Below are 16,039 nucleotides of genomic sequence, written 5' to 3'. Positions count from 1 at the left end.
AGCCCCGTTCCTGTTGGTCAGATCCTTTGGCGATCATAGGACAATTTGAAGGGTCCTTGGACCTCATAGACTGAAACCCCCTCATTTGGCAGATGAGCAAACTGGTCAAGACAAATGGAGTGACTGCCTCCAAACTAGTACTAGCAGGAACAAATCCTTCCTCTCAACCTCACCTTCCTCAGCTGAAAAATGAAATGACTGGAAAAGATGGCTCTAAGGTCATTTCCAGCTCAAAATCCAATGACCTTCAATAGGATGTCACCCTCAATAGGAGACACCCCAGAAAACTTGTTCTCCCTGAAAGACATCTGGGCACTTCAGGGAAAGATTCTACCCAACTTATTACTGGCAAGTGGTCCCAGTGGCCCGACCCAGCCACCCCAGGTCCCCAGAGAGAGCCGGGACCCAGTGGCAGCAGACACAATGGTTTTATTAGTTGTCCTCCCTCCAGAAGCACCAACTCGGCCCATTCCAGGTCCCCTCAGCCTCAGCCTACGTGGGTGGCAGAAAAGCCAGGTGGCTGCCCCCCAATTCCACGGAAGAAAGAAACTAGCATTGGCTATTAAAAAGGTTAAGACCATCCTTTGGGAGGGAGGAGGCTTGGTCAGTGAAGCAAGGGAAGTTAGCAACCCACATTTCTAAACAGGGAGTAGCCCCGCCTCCCCACCATGCTCAAAGGTGCATCTTCAGAGTGAAAGGGAGCTCAGTGTATAAAGAGAGCCAGGGGACAGGTGCGCAGGTGGTTCAGCCCCATTTTATGCACAGGTGGGAGCTAGACCACGTGCCTTCTCCCCCTGGGGCATTTCAAGGCTGAAGGAATGGGTTGGGCCAGACAAAGACTTCCCTTGCTTTCTCTGGTTCCTACCACAGGAATGCTCAAGTATCAGGTAGGCTCCCGGCTCCCTGATCTCTGATTCTCTCTCTCCTTATCTTCTCCAGCCTTCACAATCCCAGGCCTTGTTCTCTGACCAAACTAGGCTGTGGCTACTGAGCCTGGCCCTGGTTCCCAGACCTCACATGAGGCCCAAGGCACAACAGAACTTGGACTAATTCCAGTGCTAGAAACTGGAAGGGTCAGGACCCAATAAATCCCTCTCCTTTTTTTTTTTCCCCCCCAGGTATCCTGATCTAATTCATACTAGAAAACTTTGACCAGAACAGAAACCAGTTGGGCAGACATGCAAATAATACACAGGTATATGATACTGAGCCCTCTTCCCCGGCCTTTTAGGAGTTCCTATGGGAACAGGGTGTAAGGAGGACAGGAGGGACACCCAAGGAAGAAAGACACAAATTAGAGAGTGCATAGTATAAAGACACAAAGCCTAGCTTCCAGGACCTCCCAGGTTTCCCCAAGTCAAGGGCCCAGGGAAGGGAGACAACTCTAGAAGTGAGCCCTTCTCCAGCCTACAGAGCAGCACCCACAGCTGAGACAGCTCCTAGCCCCTCGGGAGGAGGGTCCAGGTCATGTTAGGGTTCCACCATCACGCTGCTGTTGGTCACCCGGACACCAAACCAACCCTTCCAGTAGACTGTGTCCTGGCCTCCATGCTCAAAGCGGACAAATCGAACTCCTGGCCCATAGTTTGTGAAGGTGTGAGAGATCTGGGGAGATGGAAAGCAAGGTCACATAAACACACACACACATACACACACACACACATACACACACACACACACACACACACACACACACACACACAGCCTTTCTGGCTCTCAGTGCACTTAATCGAAACAAAGAATACAACACTAAAACCAAAGCTTTCAAAGCCCCCTCCCTCCTTTTTCCTTCCTAACACAGACTTGACTGTTACAGTTAGCCATTTTTTTTTTCTATTTACCCACCACATCTAGACCATAACCTCCATGAAGATAAGGGCCATGTCTACTTTTCTCACCATCCCCCTCAATACCTGACACAGTGCTCTGAACGCAATAAATACTTTGATAAATATTGATTCATATGTTCAGTGGCTCCCACTCTCCTAATGGCTCATTTCTCATTTCTGCCACATTTATTCTCATTTCTCTCTAGTAACCTAATTTTTTTGAGTATGATTTTTAAAAGACCTTTCTTTGACAGTCTTCCCCCAAACACACACAACTCCTATATTTTCCATAGCCTCAGTTTAAAATAGCCATGCTGATACTTTGTGGAGGAAATAAGAATGATCCTGCAATGGATACAGGATCAGAGGAACTGAGACTAGACCCCAGCCCCATTTTCTTATTACCTGTGTATCTGGGGAAATAATGTCTCAGGTCCCCAATTTCTTTAACAGCAAACTAGGGGGCCTAGAGTAGACCTCTGAGGTCCCTTCCAATTCTCTGAGTCTATGATTCTGTATTGAATTAGAAAATGAGTTTTCTGGTAATATATTAGAGATTGTCTCTATCCACCAGTGCTATCTTTGAATTCTATTTTCTTTTATTCAGGGCTTTAACTACCTGGGACCTGGTTAGCAACAGTTATCGGTTACAGAACTAGGGCTTGAGTTTCCAAGTAAGGAACTACCTATCTCAAGCTCTCTTGTTCACAGAGCGGATTGCTCCTACCCTTTTGCCTTTTTTACTCCTAAAAGTAGGAGGCAGGGCTTGATCCAAGAACCTTTTTTCTTTCTCTACCCTCCCAACCCCCAACCCCATCACTGATCCAATCCCTTGTTCTGAGCTGGCCCAGTCCTCCCGCTATCTGTTCTAAGAGACAGATGCAAATCTACTTCTCAGATTTCGGGGATAGAGCAGAACTGGTTCCTTAGTTTCTGTCCTTTTCTCTACTGCTTTTGCCCTGTGCTCTTTTTGCTACCCAAGGCTCAAGTTCTAAAATCAGGTGGGAACAAACCTTCAAGACTATCTAATCTAAGCCTCGCTGGCCAGAAATCCCCTCTATGCTAAGGAATTGTCTAACTTTTCCTCAGAGATGAGAGTTCATTTTCTTAGATAATTCCTTAGATAATTAGATAAGTGGAATTATGGGGAAGTTTTCCCTTTACATTAAATCTCTATACTTTCTCCTCATTATTCTACATTCTGCTTGGCCCCAGAGGTGAGAACAAGTGTGTTCTCTTCTAGGCAGCCACTTTCCAAATCCTATGAGGTGACAATTGTGCTCCATGCTAAGCTTTCTCTTCTATACTTCAGGTTAAATAGAGCAGTTCTTTCTAAGGAGATGGTCCCACCAATGCATTGTTGGTGGAATTGTGAATGAATCCAACCATTCTGGAGAGCAATTTGGAACTATGCTCAAAAAGTTATCAAACTGTGCATACCCTTTGATCTAGCAGTGTTTCTATTGGCCTTATATATCCCAAAGAGATACTTAAAGAAGAGAAAGGGACCTATATGTGCAAAAATGTTTGTGGCAGCCCCCTTTGTAGTGGCAAGAAAACTGGAAACTGAGTGGACATCTATCAGTTGGAGAATGGCTGAATAAATTATGATATGTGAATGTTATGGACTATTACTGTTCTGTAAGAAATGACCAGCAGGATGATTTCAGAAAGGCCTGTAGGAACTTACACAAACTCATGCTGAGTGAAATGAACAGGTCCAGATCATTATACACTTCAACAACAATAATATATGATGATCAATTCTGATGGACGTGGCTCTCTTCAACAATGAGAGGATCCAAATCAGTTCTATTTGTTCAATAATGTATAGAACCAGCTACACTGAGCAAAGGAACTCTGGGAAATAAGTATGTACCACAACATAGCATTTCCAATCTCTCTGTTTTTGTCCCATTGCATTTTGATTTCCTTCTCAGGTGATTTTTACCTTATATCTAAGTCCAATTTTTCTTGTGCAGCAAAATAACTGTCTGGATATGTATACATATATTGTATTTAACATGTACTTTAACATATTTAACATGTGTGGGATTTCCTGCCATCTGAGGGAGGGGGGCAGAAGGGGAAAAGTTGGAAAAAAAGGTTTTGCAAGGGTCAATGCTGAAAAATTACCCATGCATATATCTTGTAAATAAAAAGCTATTTAAAAAAAGAGAGAGAGAGATGGTCCGATCATATGCAAAGTTCCTCTGATCCAACTTAGTTTGTTTCTTTTTTACTCGCCCTATGCTTTCTAGTTGACCATCACCAGCCGTAGACCGGAAGCTCCATGAGGAAGCTAAATTTTGTAGCCTGTGACTACGTCCTCTCCCTCGTTTCCCAGCTCCAGAGCTGTCCCCTTTCTAGATCTCAGACCAAGGTTCTGTCTTCCCCGAGGGAGCCTTCCCCCCACCCAGCCAACTCTCGATCCCCTCTGCTCTCCCCGCCTTGTCCAGCTCGCCCTAAATCGACACGTGCGACTTTGTCACCTCTTTCCAGCCTTCGACACTCCCTTGGGGCAGAGCCATAGTGTCACTCTTATATTCGACCAGGACATCCTCGTTCTCCGAGAGCAGTTTCACGCACAGCTCGTACAGGCAGCCGGCATCGCTCCTGCTCGAGTACCTGTAGGGGCACCCTCCCCTCAGCCAGGCTTTCAACCGCACCCCTTTCTGCACTCCCACCTACTCCCTCTGTCACCTCCCCCTCCAAAAAAAAAAAGAAACCTCCAAGTCCCGGCAGCCCTCGGAACGGGAATGATGCATTCCTCACCTCGAGCGCCAGCTCACCTCAGCCCAAGCCATCGCCCCGCCCCTTTCCACCACCCCGTGATCCTTCCATTCCTTCTCCCTCCTCCCTCGTAAAAAAAAAAAAAAAAAAAAAAGGTATCGACACATCCCTGAGTTCTCGGAAAGGGTGAGACATTCTGCACCCCAGCCCCTCCCCCTTATCCCTTCCAGTCGACTCCCAAATGTTTCGCATCAAAAAGAACCCAAAGTTCTCCGCCCTGCCCCCCACCCCGTGCTTCCCACACCTCCACCCCACCCCATGTTGGGACCTCACCAGTCTTTCACCACGATAGAGGGCTGAGTGGTGTCCAGAAGTTCCTCCCAGTACCCCTCAGCCCGTAAGTCAACCACCTGGGCTTTGCGGCACCACCTGAGAGAGAAGGGGTGAACGAGCACCAGCCCTGAAGTCAGGAGGATCTGAGTTCGAATCTAGCCTCAGACACTTAACACTTTCCGGCTGTGTGACCCTAGGCAAGTCACTTAATCCCAATTGCCTCAGCAGAGGGAGAAGGATGAGGATGAGGGATGAGGGATGAGGGAGAGAGAGAAGGAGAGGGAGAGGGAGAAGAAGAGGGAGAAAGGGGGAAGGGGAGGAGGAGGGAGAGAGGGGGTTAGCAAGCGAATCCCACCGCTGGGAGCTCTCTCCTTCCCCTCCCCCTCCTCACCCAGGCCTGCCCTGTGTCCTTCCTTACCCAAAAGAAGTGACGAAGCATTTCTTGACATTCTCATCCTCTGTAAATTCAGAGCCACAGTCCCCAGGAATCTCTTCCACCTTCCAGCCATCTCCACCGTGCTCGATATCTCCCCAGGACTCGAACTCGTCTGTGGAAGCCAAAAGCAGAGTCTGCCCGCTTGTTGAAGCCACCGCACACTTGATTTCCCTTCTTTAAATCAACTGAGCCCAAGGCTGGAGAATGTGGAGGGAAAATCAGGTGTGGCTTTGGCTTGGAATTGAGAAAGATCTTTAAAAAAAAAAAAAAAATTAGCATAAACCGGGTAGGCTGCTTGAGATCTAGATCTAGATGATCTAGGCCTGGTCTAATGGTTGGAACAAGGAGTGGGGTATCTGGAGATGCTTATCTGGGCACCTCCATTCCATGCCTCCTCCTCTGGGCCTAGTGGATTAAAGAGGAAAGATTGCTCACTGACCTACAAAGTACTTTGTTAAGTCATAAAGTGCCACCCTTCATTTTTTTCTCTAGCCTCTGTTAATCAAACAAATATTTATTAAGCATTCTGTACCAGAGCACAGTACTGGGCACTAGAGATACAAAGGCAAAAATGAAATAACTCTTACCATCGAGCAATTTAGCCCTTATCCTACAATCACAAAGGGACCTTTGTCCTGGACACTCTGAAATCTTCCCCAATCCCCTCACAGAATTTCAGAGGAATCCCTAAAATTAAAAAGAAAGGGGGGGGGAGGGAGAAAGAGAAAGACAGAGACAGAGAGACACAGACACAGAGAGACAAAGAAGGAGGAGGAGGAGGAGGAGAGGAGGAGAAAGAAGGATAGAAGAGAAAAAGAGAGAGAAAAGAAGAAGAGAAAGAAAGAAAGAGAAAGAGAGGAAAAGGAAGGAAGAAAGGAAGGAAGAAGGGAGGAGAAGAGGAAGATAGGGAAAAAGGAAGGAAGGAAGGAAGGAAGAAAGGAAAGAAGAAAAGGAAGGAAGGGAAAAGAAGGAAGGAAGGAAGAAAGGAAAGGAAAGCACTCTGGAGCTGGGAAATTAGGGAGAGGCAGCAGGCAGCTGCTACAAAATTTTGCTCCCTCCTGAAGCTTACAATTTATGATTCATGATAATGGATAAAATGAAAATCATTCATTGTAAAGCCAAGAATTAGTAGAAAAGAAATGAATTAATTTAATTCAGAGAAGGTCTGCATATGATTAGACCACCTCTTTAGAAGGAACTACTATATCTAACCTGGAGTATAAAAGAGAAGGCTTAGCATGAAATACTTTTCTCCCCGAGGCAATTGGGGTTAAGTGATTTGCCCAGGATCACACAGCTAGGAAGTATTAAGTGTCTGAGATCAAATTTGAACTCAGGTCTTCCTGACTTCAGGGCTGGTGCCCTATCCACTGTGCCACTTAGTTGTCCCCATGAAATACTTCTAAAGCATATCTAAACTAAGTAAGCATTGAGCCTTTGCTTGAAATGATGCACCTTTCTTCTAAGGAGGAGGAGCCCACTCCCTCAAGAGGCAGTCTATTCTACTTCTGGACAGTTCTAATTGTTCAGAAGTTTGTCTTTGCAATTGAGAGAACAGAATGGGACTCTTGGTCTCTTCTTTGAGACATTGGCAAAAAGGAGGATGAAGAAATGAAAAAGATTTGAATCCACCTTTTAGGACACTTTTTTCAGGGATTGCTTAGACCCTCATTCCCAGAAGGGAAGAAATGGATTAAATATGGAAAGGATAGTCAACAAATTGGGTGACTAACCTGGGATTCCCAAAAGATCATAGCAACCCTTAGGAGTCCAGATTTAGAGACAGAAAGAACTTTAAAGGTCATCCAATCCAAATTCCTCATTTTACAGTTGAGAAAACAGGTCAGAACAGTGAAACAGTTGGCCCAAAGTCGCACAAACAGTAAGTGACAGTACCTGGATTCAAACTCAGGCCCTTAATATCCCACAGTATTTATCTCTATGTTGGGCTCAATCTATTAAGATAAAATTTAGTACAGATAGATATAAAGTCTTGCTTTCGAATTAAAAAAATAACTATCCGTAGAGTGTAGTGCTAGATCAGTGATATCAAATTCAAATAGAAGCAGGGACCACTAAACTATACATATGGATCCTAGGGGATCACATATTCTTTTAGAAAAGCAATTGTTAACAATATCTATGTTCTGTTGAATTTTAATTAATTAGGTTAATTATTTGCCAATTACATTTTAATCTGGTTCTTTGTCCTGAGGGTCATTTGACACCCCTGGTCTAGACAATAGTACACATGATAAAAGATCTGGAACTCTAAATGAGCCACAATTCAGTATGAGTCAATAGTGTTTCTCTGGCTACACTATTAGAAGTAACAACCTGGTCAGTTGCTATCCGTGGTCCTGAATTCAATTCTGGGGCCCACATTAATAAGCTGAGAAGTGTCCAGAGGAAGGCAGTTAGGATGGTAGAGAACCTGATCATTTGAAAACTGTTAACCTGATAGAATATATAGGCCATGGAGTGGGGCAGCATGATCTCTAACTTCAGATGTTTGAAGAGCTGGATCAGAAAAGAGGATTTAGTCTTAGTCTACTGATTCCAAAGAACAAAACCAAGGACAATAAGTGAAAGATGCAGAGGAGCAGGTTTTGGTTTGACCTAAGAAGCTTCCATACTTTTGGATTCTTTGGATACTTAGAAGTATCCAAGAATGATAGGCAATGCGGGAATTAATGAGTTCCCTGCCACCAGCTGTCATAAGAGCTAGATCTGAAAGTGTTCTTATAAACCCAGTCTAATCACTTTACAAATGAGGAAGCAAACACACAAAAGTGCAATGATTTGGTCAGGAATCACACAGGGATAAGGGTGGTAGGGATAGGGGAGAAAGCTGGGATTAGAATCAAGAATTCCCAAACTGCTTAACATGAATTTGGCAGGTCACTTGTCGGGGAATGCTGAAGAGATCCTACTTGGGGCACAGGTTGGACTGGGTACCTCCTTCCAATTGTAAAATCCTATATGTCTAAATAAGACATTAGATACTGATATCTAGACACAGACACTAAAATGAAAATCTAATTCAATTAAGGTTATTTACGTGTGGTAGGTGAATGAGGTAATTTGCAAATCTGTATGGTCTATGAGCTGTCCCCAAATCCATTCACTTCCATTACCAATGACACAGGGATTTTTGTTGCTAATCAGTCAGATGTCCTTTTATTTGCCTTAGCTGTTAGGCAAGGGAAGGGTAGTGTAGGCAGTGGTGGTGTGGTGGTAGTTATGAGTTCAAATCTAGATTTCTGACTTCCTTCTCTTCCTTCTCCTTTCCTTCCCCTCTCATTTCACTTCCCTTCCTTTTCCTTCTTTCTCCCTCTCATATCCTTTCCTTTTCCCTTTTCTCCTCTCCTTCCCCATCCTCCTTCCCTTTCCTTCTCTCTCCCTTCTCCTTCTCTTCCCCTTTTCCTCTGTTCTATTTCCCTTCTCCTTCCCCCTTCCTTTTACTTTCACTTCCTTCCTTCACTCCCCTCTTTCCCCAGATCATTTTTCTTTACCTTCTCCAAAAATGTTCTTGAGCAGATTCCTCTTCCTCTTACTGAGAAAGTAGAACATCTGCCAGTTTTCCCGATCCTCCTCAATCTGGTCCTCCCCTGCCAGCCCTTCCTGCTGGCACTTGAGGACCCAAAGTGAAGCGCCATCCACCAGCTCTTTCCATTGCAGGCACACCAGGCGACATATAAGCACCAGCTCAGTAGCAGGCACTGAGGCCAGAATTTGGATCATGATAGGATCAGGCAGGTCTTCCACGGTCGCTTCTGGAAGCACCAGACACCCTAGAGACAGATTGGGTAGAAAAAGGAGCAGAAATCTTGTCAGTCCTCTGCCTTGGGACTATAGCTTCTCTTTTTCAAGATCTCCCCCAGTAAATTGTGGTATATGAATGTTATGGAATATTATTGTTCTGTAAGAAATGACCAGCTAGATGAATACAGAGAGGCTTGGAGAGACTTACATGAAGTGATGCTAAGTGAAATGAGAAGAACCAGGAGATCATTATACACTTAGAGAACGATATTGTATGAGGATGTATTCTGATGGAAGTGGATTTCTTTGACAAAGAGACTTAACTCAGTTTCAATTGATAAATGATGGACAGAAGCAGCTACACCCAAAGAAAGAACACTAGGAAACGAATGTGAACTATTTGCATTTTTGTTTTTCTTCCCGGGTTATTTTTACCTTCTGAATCCAATTCTCCCTGTGCAACAAAATAACTGTTCGGTTCTGCAAACATATATTGTATCTAGGATATACTGCAACATATCTAACATATATAGGACTGCTTGCCATCTAGGGGAGGGGAAAATTGGAACAGAAGTGAGTACATGGGATAATGTTGTAAAAAAAAATTACCCTGACATGGATTCTGTCAATATAAAGTTATCATAAAATAAAATTAAATTAAATTTTTAAAAAAGATCTCCCCCCAGAAAACAGCAGCTTCCACTTAACTTTGAGAGGCAAAATAATATATCAGAAAGAGCATTAAATCTGGAGTCAAAGATCTTGTGTTCAAAATCTACCTGTGATGCATAAGTCATTTAGTTTTCTCTTCTATCATATGAGATAACTGTGTTGGACTAGTTGACTTCTGGGGTCCTTTCCAGCTCTACACGTAGAGTCCTAATCCACAAATAATGCTCTGAAAATACTAGGATCTTAGATTATAATATTCCAAGGACAGTGATAGCTTACACAAACACAGGGCTTTGGGGCTCTGAGATAGAAGTACCTCCTATTTCTTTAGTGCTTGAAGTGATTGCAAAATGCTTTCCCCAGAATGTCCCTGAGAAGTGGGTAGTGTAAATACCATTAAAGCCATTTCACAGTTGGAAATTGAGGCTCCAGGGATTTCGAGGATCCCTAGGATCCCATAATCCATGGATCTCTTGAGTTGGAAAAGTCCTCAGAGATCATCTAATCTAATACTTTCTTTTTATAAAAGACCCAGGAAGGATTTAGTAATGTTCCCCAAGTCACACATTGGTAGTAAACATAAGAGGTGGAGTTTGAACCCAGATCAACCAACATCTTTTGGATCTCTACCAGGTTTCCTCTGAATTCATCATAAGACATTCAGTCAAGAGCCCAAAATGACCTTAGAGATTATCTAGTCCAATTTCCTTCTTTTATAGCCAGAAGACACGAGGACCAGACAGGAGGGAGTCAAATTCAAAATCACACAAATAGTAGGCATCAGAGCCAGGATTTGAACTTGGGTCCCAATATGACAAATTCAGTCCAATTTTACCCATTTCAAGATCCATCTCAAATACCACCTCCTCCAGAAAAACTTCCTTGGTCTTCCACCACCCCTTTATTGACACTGTTTCTTCTTCTGAATACATAACGCACTTGAATATCCTTCCCATATACTGCTTTTTGCTGGAATTATTGATCAATCAACAAGCATTTATTAAGCACCTATTATGTGTCAGGCTCGGTGCTAGGCACTGAGGTACAGATACAAGGAATGATGTAATCCCTCCCTTTGATGTACTTACATTCTACCTATGTGCATACCTCATGTCCCTGTACTTCAAGGGCAAAATTCTGGAGTGACTCATCAATAAGAGTATTTTGCCAAGGATCTTACACATAATTGGCACTGGATAAGCAATGATTTAAAATGGAATTGAGTATCTCTTAGGCACTAAGTAGCCCAGTTTCTCCTAGGCCTTTTCCATAGTCCTGTGGGACGAGATAAGAATTATCGAGGCCCCCCCCCCCCCCCCCCCCCCGCCATTTTACAAAAAGGGAATCTGAGAAAACCATGGGAAGATTTGGATAAAATGATGCCATGAAGTAATCAAAAGGAAAGAAATAGACAATAAGTATTGTGGAAGAAAAGAAAGAAAAATGAAGGAGGTGTAATTATAAACCCCAATCTTGAGCCCTGCTAAAGAGGAAAGGAAGTGCATCTTCTTCATTCAAGATGGGGTACAGGGTTGCAAACACTATCAGATTTAGTTACTGCATCACTGTTTTTCTTTGTCACAAAGATAGGGGTAGGGAAGAAATTCAAAAATTACTTTGATATAAAAAGAAAAGGCATTGGATGCTATGTGATCATGAGAACCAAGACTGGCCCTGAAGAGTGCACTTTTCTGACTTCTATACAGAGTAGAATTATGGGTGTGAAACACAGAATGTAGCAACAAATGTGACAATCCATGTCAAGTTAGTTTTACTAAACTACTTTCCCCTCTTCCCTCTTTTATTTTTATTCTTTATTTTAAAGGATAATTCAGAGAAGGGGGTCAGATAGCTGGGGAAATTTAATGCGTTGTAAAAAATAAAACCTATCAATTTTTAAAATGAGAGAAGAGGCATAAACAAAACTCTTAAAAGAAGAAATAAGGAGAAGCTAGTTTGAGGTTCCAGAAACAACTGAGGCTCTCTAGCCTGTAGATGAGAACATTCTCTTGGAAACAGACCCCAGGTGTCCTAATCAGCCCTTTGTCTTCAGGGTCCAACTCACACCCTGGCTGGACACTTGATGCTCTCAGGAAGGCACACCCTGCTCCAGTCAGCTCTCCTGGCCCCTGGCCTTATGCTTTGAACCCAGGATCTGATTACCTCCTTACCCCCCCCCATCTCTTCCACACACAACTACTTATATTGTTGCTGGTTGGAAAGTTATCTGGCTCCTGGAAACTGCCACAGGAGCTGACTCACTCACCTAGATTTGGCCCCTGAGACCAGGGAATTAGTGGACCCTGGGAACAACAGGTCCTTCATTCTGGGGCCGTGCAGAGGGTACAGTGGAGAGACAGTATGGCACCATGGAAAGAATGCTGGATTTGGTATCAGGAAACCTGGGGTCAAAACCCAGTTTTGCTATTCATTACCTGTGTAATTCTGAGCAAGTCACTTCATGTCTCTGAAACTCAGTTTCCTCATCTGTAAAATGAGGGTGTTGAGCTAGATAAGATTAATTCTAAAAACCAATAGGTTAAATATAGATCAAGCTACCCAAGAGTGGGGGGGGAAGGAAAGGGGGGAGGGAGATTTAAATTATTAAACCTAATTTAAGTAGGATGGGAATTTAGAGATCTTGGGCATACAAGTTCAAATACACCTGGACAAGATTCTCTCAGAGTACATCAATCCATCAACAAGGATTTATTAGGGACTTAGAAAAAAAAAGAGAAACAAAGAGAGAAGGAAAGAAGGAAGGAAGGAAAGAAGAAAGAAAGAAAGAAAGAAAGAAAGAAAGAAAGAAAGAAAGAAAGAAAGAAAGAAAGAAAGAAAGAAAGAAAGAAAGAAAGAAAGGAAGGAAGGAAGGAAGGAAAGAAAGAAAGGAGGGGAGAAAGAAAGAAAGGAGGGAGGGAGGGAGGAAGGAAGGAGGAAGGAAGGAAGGAAGGAAGGAAGGAAAGAAGGAAGGAAGGAAGGAAGGAAGGAAGGAAGGAAAGAAGGAAGAAAGAAAGAAAGAAAGAAGAAAGAAAGAAAGAAAGAAAGAAAGAAAGAAGGAAAGAAGAAAGAAAGAAAGAAAGAAAGAAAGAAAGAGAGAGAGAAAATTTATTTTATGCCATGAGTTGTGCTTTAGATAAAGACATGAAACAGATATTGAGCTCAAGGAATTTAGGCAAGGGTAGAAAATGAGCAGGAGACAAAATCAATTTTGAGCTGGTCTCCCCTGGTATCCAGTTCCAGCCTTGGCCTCCTCATCAAGCTCAATGATCCGGCTGGAGACACCCCCATCTCCCCTAATGTACACACTGACTCAGCAAAAGGCCTCTCAGCCCAAGCAGGAGCACAGCTTCATGCCTCTTAGAATCCCAGTTCTACCTCTCTTCCTCTCCACCATATTCTTGTCCAGCTCCCTACCATGCACGGATGGTTCTTGATGGGTTCCTCTTTCCCCATCTACCTGAATGCAACTTGGCCCTTGCTATCTTGCTGGGCAGCCTGGCTGAGACATAATAGTGCCAGTGAGGTAAGGAGGGGAAGAAGTGTGGGATAGTGAGAGGAGAAGGGAGGAGGAGAGGGGGCAGGAAAAGTAAGGCAGAGAGGAAAGGGGATGGGAGGAAAAGCTGAGAGGGAGGGGAAAGAACAGAGAGAAAGGAGGGGAGAAATAAATAACCCTCCTTGAGATGCCGTATAGAAAGTTATGAGTTACGGATTTCGGCAAAGAGATATTGAGCCAGTCTGAAAATTAAACGTACTTTTATCTCACACACCTGACTCAGCTTCTCCCACAAATCCACCCCTCCTCCCCAAATTAAGACAGGCGCACAAGCCTAGAATACTACGTCAGATCCCATTGACACGGGCTTCTCTGGACAGGCTCAGAAACAGTCGATGGAAGAGCCTAAGAGGAAATCCGATCTATGGTCCGCACTGATGGGGAAACTGAGGCCAGGGGTAGGCATCTCGTGCAAAACCCAACAGTCCTAACCCCCTCTCCAGGTGCCACCTTCGCCAGCTTCTCCTGGAAATGGGAAATCACTTTGCTGCCCTTTTCCCGTGTCCTGCCTCCCCTTCCTCACCACCCACCCGCTTGGGGGGAGGACGTGACTCTGCTCCCCCATGGTCTGCCCTGAAAAGTCTTCCCCGGGAGAAGAGTGAACCGGTCCTCCTCGTCTGCAGCCGAGGCTTTTCCCCCTCTCTCTACCTGGGAAGTCGGCGTCATCCATGTCTTCCAGGGGCACGGGACGCGTCTAACCGCGGAGAAAGAGCTGAGGAGCGCCGCTCCAGATGTTCCCGTCCTGCGGGTCCTAGGCAGCCAGATGCTCCGCCCTCCTCTGCCCTGCACAGACTGTCACCGCTGCGCTCGCCCCTGCTCTCCAGCGCCGGTGCGGACAGGCTAGGCTGGCCAGCGCTTCTTAAAGGCGACCGCTACCCCGCCCCGGTCCACCCGGCTCCTCCTCTGCTCTTGGCCCGGGGCCCAACTCGACTCTACTGGGAACGGAGAGTCGATGCTGGCCCTTATTGCGGCGTACTGCCCTTCCCCACGGGCAGCTATTTGGCCTTGTGGCAGGTAGAGGGGCACCCGGGATGCCGGGGGTCTGAGGAGGGCCAGGAGCGGTGCTGGGGCCTGGATGGGAGGGGGGAGGCTGCTCCTTCAGAAAGGCCTAAGATGGGAGTCCGCAGCTGCAGAACTCAGCCAACTCTCCGGGCCTTGCGGCTGGGGGTTGGGGGAGCGCTGGGGTGGCGGGAAGGGGGAAGAGCTGCTTCTGGATCAAGCCAGATTGGGGAGGGAGCAGTGCCGAGGGTCCGGGGAAAGGGTAGAAGGGCGGGAGAGGTCAGACAGTGAAAGTTGAGGCCCTTGGACCTAACACTCTACCTGCCCCTCCCCCCCACTCCTCAGCTCTAACATTTCTCTGTTGGCAAGTCTCCCTTCCCCCATGCCCAGCGCTGACCTTCTCTATTCTAAGGTCCCTTCCAGCTCTTTCATTCTACATTTTAAGGTCCTTCCTGGCTCAGACGTCCCTGTTCTGAGGTCCCTCCGGCTCTGATATCCCAACTTGTCAGGTCATTTTCAACTCCAAATATGTCTCCATTTGGGTTAGTATTTGGGACAGAGGCTGGATACGAAAGCAGCAACTTAAAAAGCAAGATTTTCACATGATCCTTTCCCCAGGAGAGTGATGATAGTATCTAGCTCTTCTAGGCGCTTCACATAATTGGATTTCCCAGAGTTGCTCAGTGAGCACAATAAAAACCCAAGTGGATGAGAGAGGGACTTGATCGGGAAGGAAGAGGTCCTAGCTCTGTTAGTAACTGATGATGTGACTTGAGGCAAGTCACTTCTAGACTCCAGGCCCTGCAGAAGAACATCCTCTGTTCTAAGATCCTCCTCGGCTCTTACACTTCCCAGATTCCGGGATCCTGGGATTGGGCGGAGCCAGGAGCCCGGGGTTGGGGGGGTGAGGGGAGGCGGGATTCTGCAGGGCCGAGGGGCGGGGCCTCAGCCCAGTTCTGCTCTCACTCTGCCCGCTGAGCGGCCCGCCGCGTCTGAAGCTGGGAGGGGGTCCCCGCCGCGCAGGATGCTGGGGGTCTCCAAACGGCGTTGTCGAGGTCACTGCTGGGGGCGGGACGATGGGGGAGTCGGGAGTCAGTCAGAGAGGGAGGGGGTGCGAGTTTGCTGTGACCCCGGGGCCGTGCGGAGGGGCCGAGGCAGGAGCTGGGAACTAGTGCGCCGGGGTCCTTGTCCCCCAAGGGCAGTGCCACACTGCAGGCCGGGCGGGGGCGCGCGGCGGCAGCAGCGACAGTAATTTTCCAGGCTGAACTGGCGGAAGCCAAGGAAGCTGGGCCAGCAGGGAACCCGAGATGGACCTGCGGAGGCTAGGGGAAAGCAAGAAGCCGAGAGGGCAGGGAACCAGCCCAGCCTAGTCCGCTGCTTTGACAGCCCAGGAAACTGAGACTCTCAGAGAAACAAGCGCTTGTCCAAGATCTCACTGCAATTAACTGGCTGCCATTCACTAAAGTACTCGAACAACAGATGCCCACAGTGAACACGCTCGTGAGCACGCACACACACACACACACACACACACAGAGAGAGAGAGAGAGAGACTGAGACGGAGAGACAGAGACAGAGAGAGATAAAGACAGAGAGATAGAAACAGAGACAGAAAGAGACAGAGAAGAAACAAAGGAGAGAGATACAGAGAGACAGAGAGACTGAGGAAGAAGGGAGGGAGGGAAGGAGGGAGAGAGGAAGAGAGAGAGAGAGAGAGAG

The 16,039-nt window shown here is 46.1% G+C and overlaps 2 protein-coding genes across 5 annotated transcripts in view; one reads left to right on the top strand and one right to left on the bottom strand.

Annotated features, from left to right (window-relative positions):
* Nucleotides 1–409: 409 nt before the first annotated feature.
* FBXO2 (F-box protein 2) lies at nucleotides 410–14,068 on the bottom strand. The gene is made up of 6 exons (XM_051988548.1): nucleotides 13,970–14,068; nucleotides 8,847–9,125; nucleotides 5,314–5,443; nucleotides 4,896–4,991; nucleotides 4,322–4,457; nucleotides 410–1,605 (listed from the first exon to the last, which is right to left on the bottom strand). Exons 1-6 carry the CDS (start codon nucleotides 13,989–13,991, stop codon nucleotides 1,471–1,473), a joined length of 798 nt encoding a protein of 265 aa, XP_051844508.1. The 5' UTR covers nucleotides 13,992–14,068; the 3' UTR covers nucleotides 410–1,470.
* Nucleotides 13,235–16,039, top strand: part of LOC127555868 (F-box only protein 44-like) — a 14,446-nt gene continuing 11,641 nt past the window's right edge. The window contains exon 1 of one of the 4 annotated variants that reach the window (XM_051988540.1): nucleotides 13,235–14,150. In XM_051988540.1, the coding sequence (XP_051844500.1) occupies nucleotides 13,793–14,150 (358 nt within the window). In that variant the 5' untranslated portion in view covers nucleotides 13,235–13,792. Of the gene's footprint in view, nucleotides 14,336–15,294; nucleotides 15,376–16,039 lie in introns of those variants that run through there. The other 3 variants (XM_051988539.1, XM_051988542.1, XM_051988541.1) reach the window with 3 other exon arrangements.

This window comes from Antechinus flavipes, chromosome 3 (genome assembly GCF_016432865.1).
Source record: "Antechinus flavipes isolate AdamAnt ecotype Samford, QLD, Australia chromosome 3, AdamAnt_v2, whole genome shotgun sequence".
Classification (NCBI taxonomy): Eukaryota; Metazoa; Chordata; class Mammalia; order Dasyuromorphia; family Dasyuridae; genus Antechinus; species Antechinus flavipes.
This window is presented reverse-complemented; position numbering and strand designations above follow the sequence as displayed.

Excerpts from the sequence above, each read along its gene's own strand:
- FBXO2 (XM_051988548.1), bottom strand. The coding sequence starts at position 13,991 with ATGGATGACGCCGACTTCCCAG. Across the intron at positions 4,992-5,313 it reads TGCTTCGTCACTTCTTTTGG|GTGGTGCCGCAAAGCCCAGG; the intron begins GTAAGGAAGGAC and ends CTTCTCTCTCAG. Across the intron at positions 1,606-4,321 it reads GTGTCGAAGGCTGGAAAGAG|ATCTCTCACACCTTCACAAA; the intron begins GTGACAAAGTCG and ends CCATCTCCCCAG.